Source organism: Heteronotia binoei, chromosome 8, assembly GCF_032191835.1.
Source record: "Heteronotia binoei isolate CCM8104 ecotype False Entrance Well chromosome 8, APGP_CSIRO_Hbin_v1, whole genome shotgun sequence".
Lineage (NCBI taxonomy): Eukaryota > Metazoa > Chordata > Lepidosauria > Squamata > Gekkonidae > Heteronotia > Heteronotia binoei.
The window spans coordinates 71626484-71649286 of record NC_083230.1 but is presented as its reverse complement, the minus strand read 5'-3'; the positions used below and the strand labels follow the sequence as shown (position 1 = coordinate 71649286).

The 22803-nt window shown below is 39.5% G+C and overlaps 1 protein-coding gene across 1 annotated transcript in view; it reads right to left on the bottom strand.

Annotated features, from left to right (window-relative positions):
• Nucleotides 1–21327, bottom strand: part of NEDD1 (NEDD1 gamma-tubulin ring complex targeting factor) — a 28570-nt gene extending 7243 nt beyond the window's left edge. The window contains exons 1-10 of the mRNA XM_060245218.1: nucleotides 21180–21327; nucleotides 19520–19614; nucleotides 17828–17944; nucleotides 16278–16418; nucleotides 10361–10590; nucleotides 9344–9545; nucleotides 8365–8545; nucleotides 6989–7120; nucleotides 1870–1917; nucleotides 1395–1621 (exon numbers count right to left, since the gene is read on the bottom strand). Of these exons, the coding sequence (XP_060101201.1) occupies nucleotides 1395–1621; nucleotides 1870–1917; nucleotides 6989–7120; nucleotides 8365–8545; nucleotides 9344–9545; nucleotides 10361–10590; nucleotides 16278–16418; nucleotides 17828–17944; nucleotides 19520–19614; nucleotides 21180–21318 (1512 nt within the window). The 5' untranslated portion in view covers nucleotides 21319–21327. The remainder of the gene's footprint in view (nucleotides 1–1394; nucleotides 1622–1869; nucleotides 1918–6988; nucleotides 7121–8364; nucleotides 8546–9343; nucleotides 9546–10360; nucleotides 10591–16277; nucleotides 16419–17827; nucleotides 17945–19519; nucleotides 19615–21179) is intronic.
• Between the last annotated feature and the right edge of the window lie 1476 nt (nucleotides 21328–22803).

The window sequence follows — 22803 nt, the reverse complement described above, 5'->3', positions numbered from 1 at the left end:
GTGGACATTATAAGCCCATCCCTGAATTCAGGGGTCTTCCCAGGGAGTTTAAAAGAGGCAGTGGTCAGGCTGCTCTTGGGGGAAAAGATCCCAGAGATCTGGTCAAATACTGTCCAGTGTCAAACATACCATTCCTGGAAAAGGTAGGTGAGGGAGCAGTAGTGCGGCAGCTCCAGGCTTTCTTGGATGATACCTTGGCCTTGGCTGCCTTCTAGTCCATCCTGGCTGTGGGACGGAGATGGCTTCGGTTGCTCTTACAGATGATCTCCCCAGACAGCTGCATGGAGGTGGGTCAGCACTGCTGATAATACTTGACTTATCAGCAGCATTTGACACAGCTGACTATGATCTTCTGACCCACCACCTCACTGACATGGGGACCCTGGGAGATAGCCTTGCAGTGGTTGTCTTTTTTCTCCAAGGTCAGAGACAGAGGGTGGTGCTAGGAGAGAGTTTCACCACAATAACCATTGGTATGGGAGTCCCTCAGGGTGCTATCCTCTCCTCAATGTTATTTAACATCTTTTTGGCCCCCTTGCCCAGCTGGTGCGGAATTATGGTCTGGGTTGTCATCAGAATGCTTATGACACCCAGCTCAACTGCTGATGGGAAGCCAGCCAGAAGCCACCCCAGAACATCTGGCCAGGGTTTTTGAGGTTGTGATTGGCTGATTAAAACAGAGCAGGCTGAAACTAAATCCATCAAAGATGGAGGGCCTTTGGCTGAACTGGGGGAGGGGGGCTGGGATGGGTTGCCAATTCTCCTGTCTTGATTGGGTCCCATTACGAGCTGTACCATCCGTCAAGACCTTGGGAATAATCTGGATATCTGGATAATCAACAGAGACCCAACTCACAAAGATCTTTGAAGCTGGCGTTTTACCATCTTCACCAGATTAAACAGCTGGCCCCATACCTGACGCTCTTTGACCGAGGCATGGTGATCCATACAATGGTCACCTCCAGGCTGGATTACTGTAACTCATTCTCCACAGGGCCTCTCTTGAGGTTGATCTGGAAAATGCAGCTGGTCCAGAATACAACTGCAAGGGTTCTGACAAGATTATCCTTTAGAGCGCATAGCCAACTGATGCTCTGTAGCTTCACTGGCTCCAGATGGAGGACCAGATCAAGTTCAAGGTTTTGCTGTTGATCTTTAAAGCATACCTTCAGGACTGCCTGTCCTGATATGTCCTCCGTAGAATGCTTCTGACAATGACTGCAAACTGTATTTTTGTGCTAACCACTTGGCGCAGGTGTAACACTGACTATGGCTAGCTTTGCAAGTGACAGGTAGGGCAGAATTTACAGGTAAGGAGGAAAAAGTTGAATGTAAACTTGGGTTAGAACATCAGGACACACTACATCTTACTCACAGTAAGCACCATAAAATACCTGTTTCAAGTGTTCTCTCAACTCCTGTCTTCCATGATTTGATTTCCTAGCATCAAGATTCAGATTTGGATTCTCATCCTCCTCTTTAATAGGTGAGCCAACAAACACATTAAGTGGACTAGAATGCACTACTTGCGAGGCAGACCCTGCTGGGTTTTTTCTTGAAGGAAACATGTTGAAGTGAGAAAGAAAATCCAAACTTGAAAGGTAAGACTGAAAATCCAAACCTGGAAGACAAATTAAAAAAACCCCCACCATATATCTTGCAATGACGACATACCAGATACTCTTCAAAAACAAGTTTAACATGCTCAGTACACTAATTATTACAAAAAAGCTTTCCACTAAGCAATCTGACTTACTGCTACACCCTGGTTAGATTTCATGGTGCAGCATACCTGTTTAGCACTGTGTTGCCTCCACTGAGCTACTATTACTAGTGTAATAAAAAAAGTATATTACAAGAAGTGCTTACCATCACCCTTTCCTGGAGCATCTTCACTTGTTTTACAAGCTGCAACATCTACAAGAAATCAAAGCAATAAAACAGACTGTAAAAGAAACATGTCATATACAGGTAGAACTTGAAATCATAGTTTTACATGATTTTTTGGGAGAGGTGTTGGGTTAAAAAGCCCTTTGCTGTTCAAGTTTTTTAACCAAGAAGGTAAGGCTTAGTAACTTCAATTCATCATTTTAAGTAAAATTCTGTATGCATGAGGGACACTGTTACTAGCACATGTAGTACAGAATTAAGAACCAAAATATAATTATCCTGAATGTGCACAATGGGAAAAAAATTTAAAGTGTTTAGAGCGCATATAGACAATAGAGAATTCGAGCCCCCTCCCCACTGGTGAAACAGGATGCAGGAACCCCTTTTGAGGTGTGCCAGGATCATGGAACCAAGATGGAACCCAAACCACACGTAATGGCTGCTTCAGCAAGAAGGGGATGCAGTTGAGAGAGAGGGCAAAAACTGATAAGTTGTATTTTATTTTCTTGACAACCACCTGTCTTATGCAAAAAACCTGAGCAACCAGAGACCTTTTAGCCATATTGAGGCCAACCCCTACCTTCTTATTCCCTGCTCAGCAAATAAACCTGTCTCTGTCCCATGCAATATTGTCACTTCACATAGCCACATAATGAGGGTGCTGTAAAGTCCCCCACAGTCATTCAATGTTCCACGCTAGGTATCTGAGGATGATGGAGATAACAGTGAAACATCCCTGCCAGAACACTGTTTTCATATTACTGTTCTCAAGGAATGTCAAATTTTAGAAAGACAGGCTGTGTCATTTTAATATAAAGGATGTGAGAGTTATTGTGCTGCCACATGAGATGCAGCGCTGGCTTGCTGTATTCATTCAAAAATTTGGAGCAGAGTCCGAAGTTATTAGGAGATGACTGAGCTCTTGCTGACAGTGCACACATCACATTCTGACAGGGGCACATGCTAGAGATGTTGCTGGAAGCAGATCTTTCCGCACTTCCCCTTCTCCCACCCACCTCCTGTGAGCCCCCCAAGAGGAAATGTGAACAGAGTTGGGTGGGCAATTGATAAATGCAAATGCAGGCTGGGGGCTGCAGTGAGAAAGGGCAAGGCCTGGCAAGGTCACCCATCCTCCCCTATTTCATCAGTAAAAATCCATAGGAGAGAACCAAAAGCTTTCTTAGTAGACAGCATGAAAAAGAAAGCTTGTTTTAAGTTAGAGGAAGTATGTAGGGAGTTGCAATGAAGCTGCAAACAAGCAGATTTCACAAGCCATATGCAACTCACAAGGAGAAAGACTTTACAACCCACTCCCTCTTCCCCAAGTCATTAGTTGCAAGGCTGCAGGTTCAGTAGTGACTAAATAGCTGAGAACCAAGAGATTTTACGGCCCACAAAAACATTCACAACTCAGCACTTAATTAGGAATGGGCAAGGATCAGACCATGGGCCTATTTTTTTTAACAGACTGGGTCTAGTTCATGGTCTATGATCCTGATCCATGCCATCCCACCAACACGGACCTTCCACAACCCTCCCAGAAGGTTTGTAAGGTCTGTATCAGAGGGGCTTGCAAAAGCCATTTAAAGGGAACACGCTCCCTTTAAATGGCTTTTGCAAAGCTGTGAGGATGAAGTCACCATTTGCCTTCACTCACATGCCACATGGCTTTGCCCAAAGGCCATTTAAAGGGAGCAGGTCCATTAAACATGGAGGTTATAGATCCACGGATCTATAAACCCCATAGACCTTGAAACTCTGTGGTCCTTTTTCTCCCCCCGCCCAGTCCATCCCTCCACTTAATTAATTGTACAGTAGATAGGAAGGAATATGACTAATAGCAGTGCCTTTATATTCTGGGGTATTTTCTTAGGCTGGTTTACAGCTGGCATTTCCTCAATCCCTATGGGGTCTGTTCTTCACAGGTGGTATTTTGGCAATAGTACAGAAAATTGAGAAAACGGGCAGCAGCAGGAAGATTTTCAATGCTCCCATGAGTTCTGCCAACTATGTGAGATTTAGCAGTTAATATCCAGGAGAAATTCTAAGTATGCTTCCAGAGTTTTGTAGCTTCTTAAATAAGAGCAGCAAAATGAGTTTTCTTGAAATGTTAAAGTGTCATGAACATTCTGCTATCTCAACAGTTCTCTTCACTTAAAAAGCTTCTCTCAGAACATCTCTTTAATATCAAAGATCTTTAAAAATATGAAAAGGTTCCCTACCAGCCCAACATTTTAGAGCTGTGTACACATCTTGCCTGATTCAGAGCTGCCAGAAGAGTTCCCAGGTGAACTTTCTCCCCCACAATGACATCGTAAGAGTAGCCTTCTATGAATCTGACCGGGGCAAATCTTATTTATTGTTCATATGTGTCCACATCTGTGCAGAAATTATCTTGTGCACCTAACAGTTTGGTGTAGTGGTTAAGCCAGTTTGGTGTAGTGGTTAAGAGCGTGGACTCTTATCTGGGAGAACCGGGTTTGATTCCCCATTACTCCATTTGCAACTGCTGGAATGGCCCTGGGTCAGCCATAGCTCTTGCAGAGCTTGTCCTTGAAAGGGCAGCTGCTGTGAGAGTCCTCTCAGCCCCACCTACCTTACAGGGTGTTTGTTGTGGGGGAGGAAGATAAAGGAGATTGTGAGCCGCTCCGAGACTCTGAGATATAGAGTGGAGGGCAGAATGGAAATCCAATGTTGTCGTCTTCTTCTAAAAATGGAAAAGACCTTCAAGGCTATTGCCATCTAAATCAAGAAAAAGTTGATTATAAGGCCTAAATATGTGCTCCACACTGTAAGAAACTGACAAACTGCACCTTTAAAGAGGCTTAAAAGTGCTGTACGTACAAGTAAGGGGCTGTGAAGGGTTAATTCTTCATGAACTTGTTTTTATTATGATTTTATTGTGATTTTAATTTAAATTGTTGTACTCCACTCTGAGCCCCCAAAAGGGGGAAGGGGCGGAATAGAAATAAACTAATAATAATAATAATAGAGCCAGAAAGCCTTGTGATGGGCTCCTCCAGGCAATCTGACTGGCTGGCATCAGCTGAGCAGAAAGTCTTGCGAGAGCTGTACACTAAGGAGACTGAGTCAGATTCCTTTCTTAACTGAGAAGAGGTGTGTCCTGAGATAATCTGAGACTAACTCTAACAAAAAAAAGTTTAGTACTAACAAGGTCAGATTTCAACCATGACTGAATACAGTCTGAATTCAGCATTAGTTGAGAGCAGTTTGAACACAGACAGAGAACTGAGGGAATGTCCGGCAAGGAGATTTGGGTGGCAGAAGACGACTCTCATTCAGGCCAAAGAAAAGAGGACAGATCTTCTAGAGCAGGGAGCATTAAACATAAGGGCCTGCGGGGCAGAAGCAGCTCATCCATGGCTCTTATGTGGCCCACAAGTAACTAGTGCAAGGGAGGGAACAGTAAACTGTTGGGGGGGGGGCGGGAATGGGCAGAGCCACTCCAATGATGGCTTCAGCATAGTTGAACAACCTCATCAGCAGCAGTGAAGCAGCATGGGAGCATCTGGCCAGTGTGCACTGTTGGCTCTCCAGTCTGCCCATATGAGTTTTCTTTTGCACCCCACCCCCAGCCCTTGACGCCCTGCAGTGAGGATACAGCAACTTGGAGCTTACCAGCTGTGGTCCTTTATACAGTTTATATCTCCAGTACCTGGCATTATGTTTTATGGCACACATGGCCCAGCCCAACAAAGTGACATTTATGTCTGATCCAGCCCTCATTACAAATGAGTTCAACATCTCTGTTCTAGAGAAAGAATCTCTACCCAGTCAAATAGGGAGTTATCTCTGAGAAGTACAGAGATTCCTGGTCTGGTGTGATTAGAAACTGCCTGTAGAGGTCTTAAAAATAAATTTAAAAATTCAAGACAAATGTTGGTGTTCCAAGAGAAGGGGTTTGGGTACTAAAGAAGACTCTCATTCAGGCTAAACAAAAAAGGATAGATTTTTTAGGGAGAAAGAAAAAGATTCCCTACCCAATCAAATGGGGAGAATTATCTCTGAGGAGTAAAGAGATCCCTGGTCTGGTGTGATGAGAAACTGCCTTCAGGAACCTTAAAAAGTCAGTAAAAAACTCAAGAAGAGTGCTGGTGTTTCAAAGAGAAGGGGTTTGGGTACTGGGAAAAGGGGACCAGCCTTCTGGGCTCTGGAAGAGCCAGGGATTACTCAAATAAAGTGCATTATCCCGTTTAGGAAAACATCACAAACAAAAGCCTCTCAATATAAAGATCTAAGTAACTGAATAATTTAAGAACCTCTCACTAGCCTGATATATAAGAACAAAAGTCTGTGCTTGTACTAGTCTTATCTCAGAACTTCAACCCCTAATTTCACCTGACTTTTCCCCATGAGAGCCATTGGGTTTGGTATAAACCCAATATCTTCTTCTAAGAGAGCCAGTTTGGTGCAGTGTTTAAGTGTGCAGACTCTTATCTGGGAGAACCAGGTTTGATTCCCCACTCCTCCACTTGCAGCTGCTGGAATGGTCTTGGGTCAGCCATAGCTCTCGCAGAGTTGTCCTCGAAAGGGCAGCTTCTGAGAGAGTTCTCTGAGCCCCACCTACCTCGCAGGGTGTTTGTTGTGGGGGAGGAAGGTAAAGGTGATTTGTAAGCCACTCTGAGATTCAGAGTGAAGGGCAGGATATAAATCCAGTATCATCTTCTTGACATTACATAAAATCTTTTGTTAATTTTTAATTTCAAAAATGTCTCAAGTGACATTTTCAAGGGTTTAAGTTAAAGGGAAACCCTATCCCTTCCTTCAGGTTGCTAGTCTGAGCCAACAGCCAAAATAAATCTTACTCACAGAGTTGGACAACCAAGGTTTCTTCAGGGGAGAAGAAAACATTACCTGGGCTGCTCAGGCAGTGAAGGGACAGAAAAATGGAGGGAATCTAGGCTCTGAGGGAGGGAAGCAGAAGTGGTCCATCACAGAAACATTAAGTATTTCATACCTTAAATACCTTAAACGTAGGGTGCAACAGAAGATTATGCTAAGAACAGAACAACAGAAGATTGTGCTAAGAAAAGGTCCTTACTAGTAACTGAGAAGTCTCTGTGCAGATACAACTTACCATCTCGAAGTGGAGAAAATAAGTCACCTAAACTATTTCTCCCTAAATCTTCAAAATTAGTTACGTTAGAAGTATTCCCATGATCAATTTCTTTGGAAGGAATTACATCCAAACTGCTGCTGCGAGGAACTCCTAAAAAAGAACACATCAATTTTCTTCAATAAAAGTGTTGTCTTAAGAGTCATGAGTTTTCTTCAAAAAATGGTTTCAGATATCAGTACTAAACATTTCTACAAACAAAATAAATTATGGAAGTTGAAGAGCTGAGAGAGTGACTGGACCAATGTCACTCAGCAAACTTCCATGGCAGAATTCAAAACCTGGTTCTCCTAGTCTGGCACTAACAACTACACCACACTGGCTCTAAAACTAGCAATAAGTAGTAGTAAAGGAAGTTTCACTGTGTCACACCCCCACACATACCTTTTTCTATGAAGAAGTGAAAAGGCACATATTAAAGCTTTTTTCTATAAATAAATGAACCTGGTTGTTTCAATTAAGTAAGCAAGCTTTGGATAAAATCTTCATGGAACTTATATATGCATTACAAAAAGCCTAGAACATTCAGGCTAAGTGAAAACATTAAACAAGGTTGTTCCACAAAAGTTATTTTGTAACTGGAAATAGTACTGACCCCCATTTTTACAAGGGTTGGTAAAACTACAATTCCATAGAAAATCACCAAATAAGACAAAATGTTTTACAAGAAAAAGTTCTGTATGTTAGAAACAAAATATCACTTCCTTGGTGGACTGAAGAGATACTTTCATCAGCCCTTCTAAATCAGCAGCTCTGTACCCAGGAACACAAAAGAAGGGCACCAGCTCTAATAGACGAGCACAGGTCACAAATGGCACAGGTCATCTGAACTCGGCACCAAAGCAGTGACAACCATTAGTACTGCTTCATCAGGCCTTCCAAAGCACAGAACGGTCTCCCAAGGGGCATGACCAGAGTTGCCATCAACAGGCACTGTCACGCTCCTGGAGGCAAAGTGACTCCATCCTCATAGCAGCTTTAGTAGCTTTGTCAGTTTTCAACCCCGAAAGTAGAAGAAAACAGATTTCAGGAATTTTTAAAGTTAACATTTAAATAGGGCAAAGCAGGATACTGGTTTTCTCCTTACATTGAGAAGAATCCCATTTGGGCTGATGGGGTCCTAGGCATGTAGAAGTGATGACAATATTAATTTTTTATTATTGAGATTTCTATACTGCCCATCCCACCAAGGCAGGCTTTTAAAAAACTTCTACTTCCTTTTTTTAAATAGTTGGAGCACAAGAACGTCAGCATTTTATAAAGACCAAGTAAGCACTTCTTAAAGCTACATGGTTCCGTGGGTTCACTGGCATTAATGGTCTTCACAGCATGTTTACCTGATTTATCCTGAATGGTATCTGTTCCTTTACTCTCCACCACTGGCATAGATTGGGGCAAGAATGTAGCAGGTATATCTGAGGTAATCATACCAGCATTCTGATTTCCTGCATTGCTACTTGCCATTTTGATATCAGATCTTTTGTTCACCTGTTTATTTGAAGATGTTTTAAGACTAGACTGTAAGAGAAATAAGTCTGTCAAAATTGTTGAATGAAAAAAAAAAGATTTGCATTTCTTCCTGTAACACTGCTGATGACTCAAACATCAAGTACAAGCGCTACTTTTCAAGTTTGTGTGTAAATATGTGTGTGTGTGTATACATCCTGCCTTTCCATTTAAAAGGATAGCTTATAAAAATTCTAAATAGAGAGCAATCAATCAGAAGTTCAACATAACAGTCACTCTCTAGACTGAAAATTATGCTATTTTATGATCTAGAGCCAGTACAGTACTTAAATCTTAACTAGGTTGCACTCAGAGGATGCCAGTAACAAATCAGACACTAGCAGATCATGTTGAAGAAACCAAGAAGTCCCTAGGGTTATGATTTCTTTCCTTCCTTCTATCATGCACACAGAGTGAAGACTTCCTGGCTTAAAATAAAGTTAAAATTTATTGTGACATCAAAAAATCAGGGGCAGGGTAGCAAATTCCAATTCGTTACCAGGATTCTAAATGGAGATTATAACCATGCTTCAGAATCCAGACTTGCAGGCTTGTTTTTTAACAAATCATGGGCATCAAAACAAACTGGGATTAGTTCTGGACTGGAAAGTATTCAGCCTTGCCATGTTATGTATAGCAGAGGAGGGTGGGTGAGCACTAAGCTGACAACTTCCTGGCATGTTCTGATTCCAAACTAAGAAAACATTACAGTTGTCATTTTAAAAGCCAGAATGAAATTCCAGTCATACAGCTTACTTTGGATTGTTTTGTAATCTATATCTGAGTCCTTTATGCACAAAAATATCTTACCTTTGGCAAGCTACTACAGCATTGCAGTGCTATACATTTCACAGAGGTTTTGTGAGCACTGACTGACTTCACAGGTGCTGTCAGTTTTCTAAGATCGTAATGGTAAATCTTTCCACGAGACGATCCAATTGCAAGGGTAGTTCCTTCAGGCATGAAGTCTACAGCAGTCAGAGGAGATTCTGCTACCAATGTCCTCAACTGCCTTCATGTTACATAGAAAAATGTTGAAGAAAATACATAATGTTACATAAAGTTCTCAAAACATTTATTTTTGTCCTACCCTTCCATGAGTTCACTGAGGTAAACATAGTCATTTTTCTTTTAACCTCAACAGAACTGTGAGGTAGAACACAAAATGACCAGACACAGGTCATTTAGGTAGTTTCATGACTTAAACCACATCTCTCTGGTCCAAGTTCATACAATTTTTAATTTTGCAGTTCAGATATGTATACATAATAGTTACATTAGCAGCATTCCTCAAACACAAATGCACACTTATCAACTACAGGGAACCCCAACCAACCTCGGCCCAAATCTTCATGCTTATTCAAAGAGTAAACAGGAAATTATACTCCTACATTCTATTCTGCATGTAGCTTGGCTTGCTCTGGTCCTGAGCACCAGTTTTACTATGTAGTAAGGTTAATTTCCCAAGTTTTGACCATTAAATGTTAACGTCTTATTTTCAGATTCTCCTAGTAATATACCTGTCTTGGACTACATACATACCAATTTCTAGAAAAGTATCATAGTAGTTTTAACATACCTATCAGCAAGTGAGTCATCATAACTGTGTGTGGACAGATAGACGATAACCATTCTAATAGCTAAAATTCTACTAGATACGTAGATATTAGACACTTTATAGAGTATTTTCACAGCACTGACTTTTGTGGCACTTTAAAGTTTTAAACCTAGCCATTTTTTAAAAGAAACTCTAAGTACCGAAGCTTGCTTGTGCAATTAAGAGAACAAACATAATCTCAGTGTATCTTTGGCCAGACATATACTTACTTTTTACTTGCAGTGTCATACAGAATTATTCTTTTATCCAGACCTACAGTTACAAGGAGCAGCTCACTGATTGGGGAAAAACAAATTTCATAGGCGGGAGCTTTATGAGCATTTTCAAAGTTATGATATGAGCTCTGACTGTTTACATCCCACAGAGTGACAGTCCCACTGTCAGAGACACTGCCCAACAAAGCCTTTCTAAAGGGGGAATATTTCAAGTGCCGAATGGGCTGCAAGAAAAATAAAAAAATAAAAATCTTGGTTAAAAGTTTAGCTCCCTTTGTATTTATGCATATTATAAGCTAAAGCAATCACTGCTTACAAAGTTTTTTTGGCATGAGAATGGATAAAGATTTTAAATGTTGCACCCCACAGCCTAAGAGGAAGGGTAACAGCATAGCTGGGAGTATGTATTAAATGCTCTGGTTTCACCACAGGCTGCCATAAGATTTTAGTTCTTGGCTACAGCTCAGGGTCAAATTCCACAACAAGCTTGTGCAAACCATTTCAACCACTGTACTAAACAATAGACGTAATTGTATCGTATGTGTGAATCATCACTCACAAGCACTTAAAAGTCATTCCATGCTATAAAGAATTTTCAAAATTTTAGTAAAGGAATTTACTATTGAAGTTTAAGCTATATGAGTTAACTCCTCCATCAAAACCACTTGTCCCTTGCCTTACACAATTTTACATTCTGAGCACTCTGCCATTCTTAGTGACAATGCCAGTAAGCTGCTTTTGGCAGAAAGAGCTCTAAACAGCAGAATACATTTAATGCTGTAGGAAATGAAGTGGGCCGAGTACTTTACCAATTTTGATTATAATGCAACTTAACTTCCCTTGATAGGTTGATTCCATTGAGAATACCAGACTGTTCTTAACCTAACAGAGCATCACAATTGCAACATTAGGCTTTCTCATTTGCAAATACAATAACTTGTGTACTGAAACTAATAATCATTTAAGAAAACATTTATTGTATCATGGCAAAGCCCTGTTCTATGACTCTCTTGGGGGCAAAAGGAATAATTGTTTTTCACAAGTTTACCCAACATAATCTTCTTTACAAGGTACTTGGAAAAGGTAGCATAGAAGGATGACTACCAGTTTACAGGCACGCGTCACATATGCACTAGTCCACTAGAAAAATTAATCCACTCCCAAGCTTATTATTTTTGTACCTGTACATCGCCTTTAGCAGCATTGTTAAAAAATGATGAACCTGCTAACTACCTGATATCAAACAATAAGGGACTACATAGTTAGCATGATTACATCACAGAGCTGATCAGATCTGGCTATGGGCAATGTCACATTCACTGCGAATGGGGGGAGAAGAGAGAAAGAGGGAACGGGGCAACATTCCTTGTCATCCTAAGGATGGTGTTTTCTGCACAGCACAACAGGAAGCATTGGCCCAGCTGTCTGGACAACAGAGATTTTTCCTGCCAACTTTCATGCCTCTTCCTGAATCAGCCAAAAGGGGGTTGCTTTTTCAGGGGACTGAATATGTTCACAAAATTGCTCTGCCCTTTGGTTCAGCTCAATAAGTGCTCCTATAGTACAATTGCCTACTGTAGAAAAGATTGGATTTGACAAAATATCCTGCAGTGAGAAACAGAAAAATCCTGTAAGTGAACGTCAGCATTGATACCCCTTCTTTATTACAAGAACAGCCATTTCAAATGTTTAGTCAGCAAGCCTGCCATCTATACCTTACTGGAGTGACATGCAATTAAAAAAGTAAAAACAAAAAATTCAAGCTAGGCATTTTTGCAGGAACAATGGAAACTTTCGAATCCTGACAGAATGCCAAGTTCTGTCTAAGTCTGTACTGCTGAAAATTTAAGACCAGAGGCTATGATTCTATGAGACACTGGGGACCTAAAACTGAATGTGCAATGTGCTTCATATTGAATGTGATGTTTGTTACTGTAAAATTCTAAATAATTATTTAAATCTAAAACCTATGAAAAACTAATATCAGTGCAATCATTATGGGCTCCTGAATGTGTGACAAATTAGTTAAGCACTTTCTGGATACAAATCATATTTAATCCGATTTTTGACCTTATTAATTGCAGACCATGAATGTTCCTGAGGTTTCTGTTTAGAGCAGCCTGAGACTTTGGATAAAATTCCTGGAGACACAGAGGCTCACATGACCTTCCCAACTGGATCCACATCTTTTCTGACTAATAAAATCTAACTGTAATGGGACATGAGAAGGACTGTCCCATGAGTAAGATCATCCGATGCCTTTGGTTTTAATGGAAACAGCAGAGAGATGGCTTTTGACAAAACCATGTACTGATACAGCAGATAATTGATCAAGGCCTGGTCTGACCTCTCCAAGGAAAACTTCATTAGGAGGACAATGGCATCGTAAGGTCAAGTTGTTTCTAGATAGATTTTTACAGATCCTTTTCAATCCAGGTACTATATGAAAACTACCTTGGTCACCTTGACAGGTGGTCCACATCAGTCAGCTGGCAGGGGAGTACATCCCTATTTGTTCTCTTTTCTTAGCAGTATTTGATTATGGTATCAATTATGGTATCCTAGATTCTTGACTGAGTCAGACCTAGGAGGCACTGGTCTGTTTTCTCCAGACTTTTATAGAAGACAGGCTGCAGAAGACAGTTCAGGCAAATTTATATTATGCCTCTCAGTTATTGGCCAATGGAATACTGAAAGGTTCCATTGTGTTCCTAATGCTATTTAACATCTACATGAAATCACTGGGGAAAAGATTATTCAGAGATTTGAAGGGAAATGTTATCCATATGCTAGTTATATCAATTTCTCCCTCCTTTATCTAACTTTGTCCTGCTTTTGATGCTTTAAGACTTAAACATCTGAAGGACTACTACTACCCACATGAACTTGCCTAGATTCCACCCTGGAAGAAACCAGCACTCTCAGAACCTGAAAGTGGGGACCTGTGGGATGCCCTTCTTGGTTGCCACCAATAAACTATGGAACTCCCTTTCTCAAACCATCACTGAAGGCATTCTGATATTCTCTGAAAATTCTCTTCTAGAAGGTTTTTAACTTGTTATGCCTGGGATTCTAGTTTTTTTTGTTTTTATTGACATTTTGTTCTTTACAGTTGGTGGTAGAAAGTGTCATCAAGTTACAGGTGACTTATGGTGACTGCAGGTTTTTCAATACAAGAGACATTCAGAAGTAGTTCATTATTCCCTGCCTCTGGGTTGCCCCTGGACTTTCTTGGTGGACTCCCATTCAAATACTAACTAGGACAGACCCCACTTAAACTTCAGAGATCTGATGAGACTGGGCTAGCCTGGGCCATCCAAGTCAGGGCTTTTAACAATTACTGTATCTTATATTTCATGAATTATGAGACATTTTAGTTACCTCCTTGAATAGAAAGAAAGTACAGAAGTCTATTAAATAAATATCAAACCAGACTAGACATGGTAAGCCTAAGGTGCAAAACGCTTACACAGTAAGGGCTGTACAGATAGTAGTATCTTAAGCCCTGAATCCTCTCACCTGAGCCTTTTGGCCTAATAATTGTGAAAAGGAAAAAAAAATATGCCTCTCCCAGGAATATCGTTCAATTTCCCCTCTATTTGTACACAAAGCTAGGACAGGGAGATATACTCCAGTGAAACCCAGGAGCCTGCTATTAGGCATTTAAGTTTGAAGAAAAGATAAGACACAGAGACTGTTTGATAAAGAATAAATGAGTCTAAAAACCTGCCATAATTTTGAATTAGATGGCTTGGACTGAGTCTCTTATATTTCGTAAGGGCTGGAGGGCAGGGGAGAAGTACACACTGGAGAAAAATTGAAGCAGCCTATTTTATCTGTCCTTTGATGCCCCCGTAACTCTGTTATCCCAAGCACCTTCCCTCATTTCTCTAACCCACTGCTTTTATTTGCCTCTCTCATTTTTCTGTTCCACATTACAGTTGTGAATCTCTCTTGCACACACATACAGAACAAAGTCAAAAGTCTAAATAGATGACAGGAAAGAAACCACAATCTTTGTATTACATGGTACCACAACAAGTAAGAACTGCATTTTTCATAAACTGTAGTGCTACTGTGATGGGTACTATGTAAGCCCCATTTACACATAGCTAATTCACCATAACAGTATCTGGCCTCATGTTAGATTTCATCTCCATAAATAAGCTGTAAATTGCTGCATTTTCTATTAATACTCTTCAAATTTTAAGCCATGAACTCAAAGTCATATAATCTTTTATCAGCAGGGCTTTTTTGAGCAGGAATGCACAGGAATGCAGTTCTGGCTGACTTGGGGAGAGTGGCCTAGCATGCAAATGAGTTCCTGCTGGGCTTTTTCTATAAAAAAGCAGTTTCTCAGTAGGATGTATGAAAAGTTACAAATGGCAGGATAAACAACAGTAAAGACAAATAGTGCAGGAATTTTATTTATTTATGCCCTACTTTTCTCCCCAGTGGGGACCCAAAGCTGCTTACATTGTTCTCTTCTCCATTTTATCCTCATAACAGCCCTGTGAGGTAGGTTAGGCTGAGTGTGTGTGGCTGGCATAAGGTCACCCAGCAAGCCTCCATGGTGGAGATGGGATTCAAACCTAGATTTCCCGGATCCTAGTCTTTCTAATCGCTATACCATGCTGGAAACACACAGAATATACCGGTCAATGTAATCTAGGTGTAAGTCTTGCAGTCCCTTATCACTGCAGCTTACACCCACCCTGCCTGCTTTCATTGCTGTAGTTTTTATATAATAGCACACTGTCCATCAATAGCTGCCACAGACAGTTTCCCAAATAAGCCACACATAAAGCTCAGCTATGACAACTTTATTAGTTCTGCTATGAGATGGCTTTTTTTAAAGAGCAAACTGACTATTAAAAAGAATTTTACATCAATATAACTGACGGATGATAACAATGAATCAAAGCATCAGAGCTCTGAAACCGGGATTTCAGTTCTAAAGAACACAAGGTTTTTCCCATACTATGTCTGCACAATGTTAAACATCTTTAGCCTACTGGAAAAACACTTCAAAGAAAACCCAGCCATATCTGTTCAATTCTAACTATCTTTGCCAATGTAGCTTTAGAAGGCAGCTTTTCCTGCAATGCTTACCATAATGCTAAAAATGGCTAAGGCTGAGTTCTGCCAGTAATGAAATCAATAAGGATAAGAGCAGGAGTGGCCAAACTGGCTTGAGAACCACATGTGGCTCTTTCACGCATATTGATAGGCTCTTGAAGCCCTCTCTGCCCATCAACCAACTTGAAGAAGGCATTTCTCTCTTTAAATCACTTCTCCAAGCCAATGCATTTAAAGCTAAAGTTGCTTTCTTTCCATCTCCTCCACTCTCCTCCATCTATTGCCTTCCCTCCTTCCTTCCTTGCAGCTCTCAAACATCTGACATTCATGTCTTGTGGCTCTCATGTTAAGCAAGTTTGGCCACCCCTGAAAAAGAGGAATAACTACTTCATGTTTAAACCTTTGAATTCTGCATCAATGCAAATAATAGGAATGTGGTCTTTTCTCTAAAGCCCATGCTCCCCTTGAACACTAATGAATGACTGGATTCAGATAACCCATTGTCCAGCTGCACAGTGGTTTTCTGTCACGATGTGTGGTCTTGACAATCACACCAATCAAATTTGCAGCTGCAGAAGTAGTCACTTGGAATCCCAAGAATAATATGTTCCTTACGTATAAGTTTTGGGATAGGCTTCATGAAATGCCACTCAAGTAAGGAAGAAACTGATGGAACAGTGGAAAGAACACATTGCCTAACAATCACCCCTAGTGAGATACAGTGATTACTTGATTTTATACTTTTTTAAAAAAGATTTTCTTTTCTAAACACCATAAAAAGATATTTAAATGGCAGTATTGGAAATGCCTTACAATGTCACAGATTGTATACCTGAGTGCTGCCATGTCCAAATGGAGTGCTGGATAAATTTTTAGTAAGACTATGTAGGATAATTTCACCACTCATGGACCCTGAAGCAATGTAGTAATCATTCCAATTAAATGTTACACAAGTTATTTCATCTCTGTGATCCTAAGAAATAAGAAAACAAAGACAAATCTTAATTTGGTACCATATTTTAGAAGATCTATAGCATAAAATCTCCTTGTAACTACCATCTCAGTTTTATATTCTATCAGGTTTGTACTATCAAAATACTTCAACCATTTGGGACACAGCTCAGTTTTACTTCCTCCAATCTTTGTTCTTCCTAACACCTTAGAGTTTCATGGAGTAACAGTAATGGGAAATGCTAATTTTGCATGATCCTTGTAATTTTATACATAGAAAGATCTTATTTAGAATTCTAACTACCCCATCTCTAAAAGTAAAAATCATAGGACAAATATTAATTGTACATTCATTAAAAAGTACTGTTTGTTCTCAACTGTACTGTTTTACAGGTGTGGAAATCCCATAATAGTTCGTTCCACACTAAAAATTTGGAACAGGAACATCCAGGGTATGAAGTAAAGCCTAGATTATGCTGACAAACAAGTTTTTCTTACAGAGCAGAGCATTCAGTCATGTAGTGCCTTCCCTGCATTCTGAAGTGGCACAGGCCTTGACAATTCTGAACATTCAGAAGAGTGGTTAAATACAAAATATCCCTGCTTATTCCTAACCAGCCGGAACTCCAGAATCACCAGGGTCATATATGCAAGAACTCTCTAGCATACATAAAGATTCTCTTCTAATACACTGTACTCACAACACTATTTCCCCCCAGTGTAGCACAGATAAAATTTGAATATTCTTAAAGTGTCATGGCATTCTGAAACAACAGTTACTTAAAAAGATTTATTACCATATGACAATTGTAAAGCTAGAAAGCTTAGCATTTACAGTGAAACCAAGTTCCATATTTATGGTGGCAGAGGATACAGGAATTATCGAGATAAAAGATTAATAAGTAAATTAAAAGTAAAAATAGAAACAAGTAAGGAACTTAGCCATTACTATATTTTGCTACTTCAGTATTACTTTTTGTTAACCTTAGAGAATCCTCTACTTTGATTATCACAAAAAAAAAATGCTATTATTGAAATTGAACTGTTACTTTAGCACTGTGTTTCAATGTACATAGCACATACCCCTACCTGCAAGGGCTTCCTAATCCACCAGGAGGAGGGGAAGAATACAGTGTACACAAGGGAGTAAGAACACTAACTGGATATTTTATTGTCCAGATTTAGAGAGGTAGATGGAAATGTTAAATTCTCCTACAATAACTGAGAAAAATGATTAATTCCCTGTGTATTAAAACAACAGTCTCAAAAGGCTTTAGGATTCTCATTTAAAAATATAATCTGAAAGAGCATTGTCACCATTAACACCATTTACAAGAATCAAAGTGTCTGAGCTGAAATTAATGATAAGAGTATAAAATCAGAGGATTTGAGGTCAATTTAAAAATAAATTGACAAAAGGAAGCTGGTTACCTTAAGAGATCGGTAAAGCTTTCGGTACTTTAAATCCCAGATATTGACCGTGCTATCTATGCCTCCACTTGCAATATACATTGAATTGGAACTCAGACTTACACATGTTTGTTTTGCCTGGTTACAGAAAACAAAATTAAAAAAACAGCATAATACCAGGTTTGATATCACAGGAATCATAAAAACCCCCAAATATAATCAGAAACTTGGATCCAGACTAGATGTTTCTGCAGGCAAGGATTTTCACCCAAGGAGTGAGATTTTCCCATCTCCCCAGCAGCCTGCAATGCTCCTCCATCCCGTTCTATGGGGAGAGAGAACCCTCAGGAACAGCATTTCAGAATGGAAGATGCATGCTCACAAAACAGTCATCTCCATCCAACCCAGATCAATAGAAGTTTTGCAGTCAGTTCCAATGAAGTGTCCAATGAATAATATTGTACCATTTGAAGCCAGTAAGCCTATAGGGTTGTGGAAGACAGGTAGAGAGAGGAAGCATCAACCCTTCTCTACTATGTGATTTACAAGTGGCATACAGCAAGATTAGAACTAGAGAACATGAATAATAAATTGAACCATACTTCTTTTATGAATCTGAAACACTCATGTAAATTGTTGGCAAATGATATGTTCAGCATTACAAGAATTAAGAGACAATTTCATTCTTCCTTGCTCTACAAGGATACTGCTTATTCTTTTAATGAGAAATGAATTATGTACATAGTGAAGAATCAAGTAGTAACAGGCTGTATTCCAGTGGCTTTTACCATAACTGGTTAGTCATGTTGAAGTATTTATAATATTCCTTTCTCCCAAATGAACTAAAGGTCTATTGTATAAAAATATGAAAAAAACTCGCTCTCGCTTTGTTCCCCTGCACATTTTACGCCACTTCCAGGAGCACAAAGATAAACAATCCCGCACAAACTTTGTGCAGAAACTGCTTTCAAATCAACTAAAGCTCCACATAGTTTTGAATGTGGTCTTTGTGCATGAGACAGAGAAGATTATTATTACCATACTGACTTTGTGAAGAACACTTGCAAGACTTTCAGATTAAGTCATTTGTGAGAATGTCATATTGATCTGTTTTGCTGTATCAGCTCACAAACCATAGCAAATAATATAATACAGTAAGCACAAATTAGTACCAACCCCCCTAAAATTATGTTGGGGGGAAAATGTCACTATCCAGCATGGGACATATATTGAGGATCACTAATAGGTTAATTGTCCATCATTGCTCATTAGTCTTGGGCACCTGCTAATTAAAAATAGTTCCAAGAAAAGTAACAAGCTAAACCAGTACAACACAAGAGCTATGCAAGAGTAAGAACAAGCTCAAGTATTTGCATTCAGTGGCTCAGAATTAATATCACTTTAGAAGTTTACAATTAATAAGCTGAAGAGAGCCTTTAACAATCTGCATTTTTATGAATAAGCTGCAATAAACAATATTGTTATTGCTAGACTATACTATCACAAAAATGTGTATAGATGGTAGATGTGCCGGGTAATAAACATGTCTTGCGCAATATCTTATCAGAGCCATGAAAATCTTAAGTAATATTATGGGATGCAGCTTTTTTCCATTATTCTGAATCTTTGATCCTAAATGAATTACGCAGGAAATTCACTTTTAAAGTCCCTGGGGGTTCTTAGTGGCTCAAGAAGCAAGTCTCTTTCACTTACCCCTTCAGCTAGTTCAAAGAGTGGGACTGGTTTACCTTTACAATTGGAAATCACTATTTTATCACCAAGAGCAGAAGCAGTGACCAGAAAGTTATCTGGAAATAAGAGTTACGGATCATAAAGGACAGAACATATTGCATAGTAACTGGCAACAGAAAGAATTTGTTCCTGTAACTAAGAGTTAGTCCAAAATAAAGTTCAAAACAAAAGCAATGTACTTTCAGGACAAACAGCAATTTTAAAGAATTACGCAATTGCTTTCGGCAGTGAAAAGAAAATATAATAGCAGTGAGGAATCATTCCAGTTTTCAAAGAATCAGAATGATATACAATTTAGTACCTTGCCCAATCAAGACATAAATTCCCCTCTGCCTCCATTCAAAGCAGAGTTAATGATTTTTTAAAACATTCTCCCCACAGAACAGCATACTGTAGTCTTCACCCTCACATCCAATTTGTTCCTCTTGAATATATAAATCTTCCCAAAATTTCAAAGCAATGTTTGCTGCTGTCAACAATCTTGCAGTTGGAATGAAAAATAGTGTTTGCAACAAAATAATTCTATAAATAACAATGGTAACTGCAGATCATGTCAATCAGAACAAGGCAGTAAGATCAATTTGATGTCACATGCTTGATCTTGCAAACCATAGTCAAGGATCTAGTATGTTCTGTAGAGTCTCATACTTCTCTATCTCTCAAGTCTTCCTTTTCGGATATCTGTTGCTCAAAATGTAATTAGCACTAACCATGAATTTCTGTCAAACCCTGGCTATTGTTAACCATAGCTTGGCCAGTTTTCAAATCATAGCAAATCATGGTTTGGAGGATTGGGAATACAATGTCTGAAATGAGACAGTATGCCTGCTCTCCAAAAAAAGAATAATTCAGTTATGCAACATTAATCATACCTTGAACATTTCCCGCTTGGATTTCCAATAGCCAATGGTTTTAGTGTTTTAGGAATGTTTTAATTAATTATTGATTATTGACTGATTTTAATGTGAATTTTAATGTGAATTTAATGTTTTTATTACTGTATTGTTTACTTGAAGTGTTGTTAGCCGCCCTGAGCCTGCTTCGGCGGGGGAGGGCGGGATATAAATAAAATTTTACATTACATTACATTCCCTAGAATACTCCACCCAACACACACAATTTCAACTACAAGAGACAAGCCAGAAACTAGAAAAGAAACAAGTGTCAAGTCACATGAGCATAACTAAGAAAACTTTATCTCATGGGGTGAAATTATCCCTCATTTTATTCTGTACAATACAGATCATAGCAAATAACAGCATTAAAATCACAATAGCCAATGGTTTTAGTGTTTTAGAATCAGTTAAGAGTCCTGGCTCCATAGCAGCATAATATTAACAACAATAACAACTACTACAACAATAATAATACACTATAATAAAAGTTTCTTTAAGAATATGGCCACCTCAGTTTCTCAGTAGTTGTGCATTATTATAACATTACTATAATAAAAGTTTCATTATTAATATGGACACCTCAGGTTCTCAGTGGTTGTACTTAATACGCCAGGGCCACCACAATGTGAATTTATTTAAACTAAAACGAGGACTTCAAATCAAGTAACAAATAATGCAGAAATACAGCCACACAGATAATACATCACATTAAATGGCAAGGATACTATTGCTGCCCCAGCACACAGAGCTCACTGGATGTGAGGCAGTATGTGGGCTGAACTGCTCTACTACAGTTATAGATGAGGAGTCCCATATTTTAACATCATCATCTCCTGCTGAAGCAAAACGGATGCTTTCCTGCATGGCTGCACCTGTAAACATAAAGGAAGAAAAAAACCCACTATTACTACAGTTCAGCTAGAAACACACTATGAATTATTCTGTGGGGCCAGTATTCTTAAGTTATCTGCTTTTTCAAAGACAAATATGCTTCAAAGAGCTGACATAAGAATAAAATAGGACTACTCCCCTGTACAGTAACCTCAGGTCCCTGGTAAAAGAGCAGGATATAAGGATAATAATGATTTTAAAAACCCTATATATCAGCATCTTAACTATTCCAGTACACTATAAGGATTATTGTTGAACTTCCAGGCATATTTCAGGAGTGGGTGGGTAAATACAAACTGCAAGATTTTTATAGATTTACATGATAGATACAAGATTACTAAAGCTACTATAAACTGGAGGAACACTAAATGTACACGCAAGTTGATCTTTGTATAGAGATCACTCATGTTTATTAGTGACTTTTAGTATTTTATAACGTGATTCTACACAGAGATTCACTCTAAATATAACAAAACCAATAAGTTTCAAAGGCTGTAACCCCATTTAGGATGGCATGGTGTAACTATCTCTTCTAAGAACAAAGTTGAGTCCAGTGGCACCTTTAAGACCAACAAGGTTTAAATCTTGGTATAAGTTTTTGTGTGCATGCACACTGCTTCAGATACAGTGAAAGAAGACTTCTTCAACCATTAGGGGAGGAGGGGTTAGTTGCCAGAAAGGGCTAATTAGAGGTAAGATGCATAAGTAACTGAGCAATAACTATAGCTAAAATTGGATTAAAGCAGTTGGTAAAACCTGCAAATAGCAGCGAATTAGCATACAAGAGTTAACAAACAGATGTGAGAACTAAGTTTGAGTCCAGTAGCACTATTAAGACTAATAAAGGTTAATTCTGGGTATAAGTGAGAATGGAGTGATATATAATGGGATAAGAAGATATCTCTGTTAAGCCAGGGGGGGGGGGGGGTTCCATTGTCCTGAGTGTTGTAATAACTTGTAATTCAGTAATATGGCTTTCCAGTCTGTTACTGAAATTCCTTTGCAATGCAATGAAGGAATTTGAGTTCTCCCACTGAGTGCCCTGGGAGATCAAAAAAATTCTCCTACAGGATTCTGTGATTTTTGATGTCAGATTTGCGCCCATTTATCCTTTGGCATAGGGTGTGGTCTGTCCTATGTAGAGAACTAAGGGGCACTGTTGGCATTTAATGACATATACCAGGGGTCCTCAAACTACGGCCCGCGGGCCAGATGCGGCCCACTGAGGACGTTTATGCGGCCCGCCGGGTTATGGCAAAATCAGACCGGAAGTGACGTTCGACCTAAACTCGCGTTAGCAACGCACACTTCCGGCACTGGGCTGAGGCGGAGGAGACAGAGTGTGAGGTGATACCGAGGTGAGGTGAGTTCCCAGGCCGGGGTGTGTGGTGTGGGGAAGGGAGAGAGATGCAGAAGACGGAGAACTGACAGCCCGCGGCCTTGTACAGTAACGGCAGT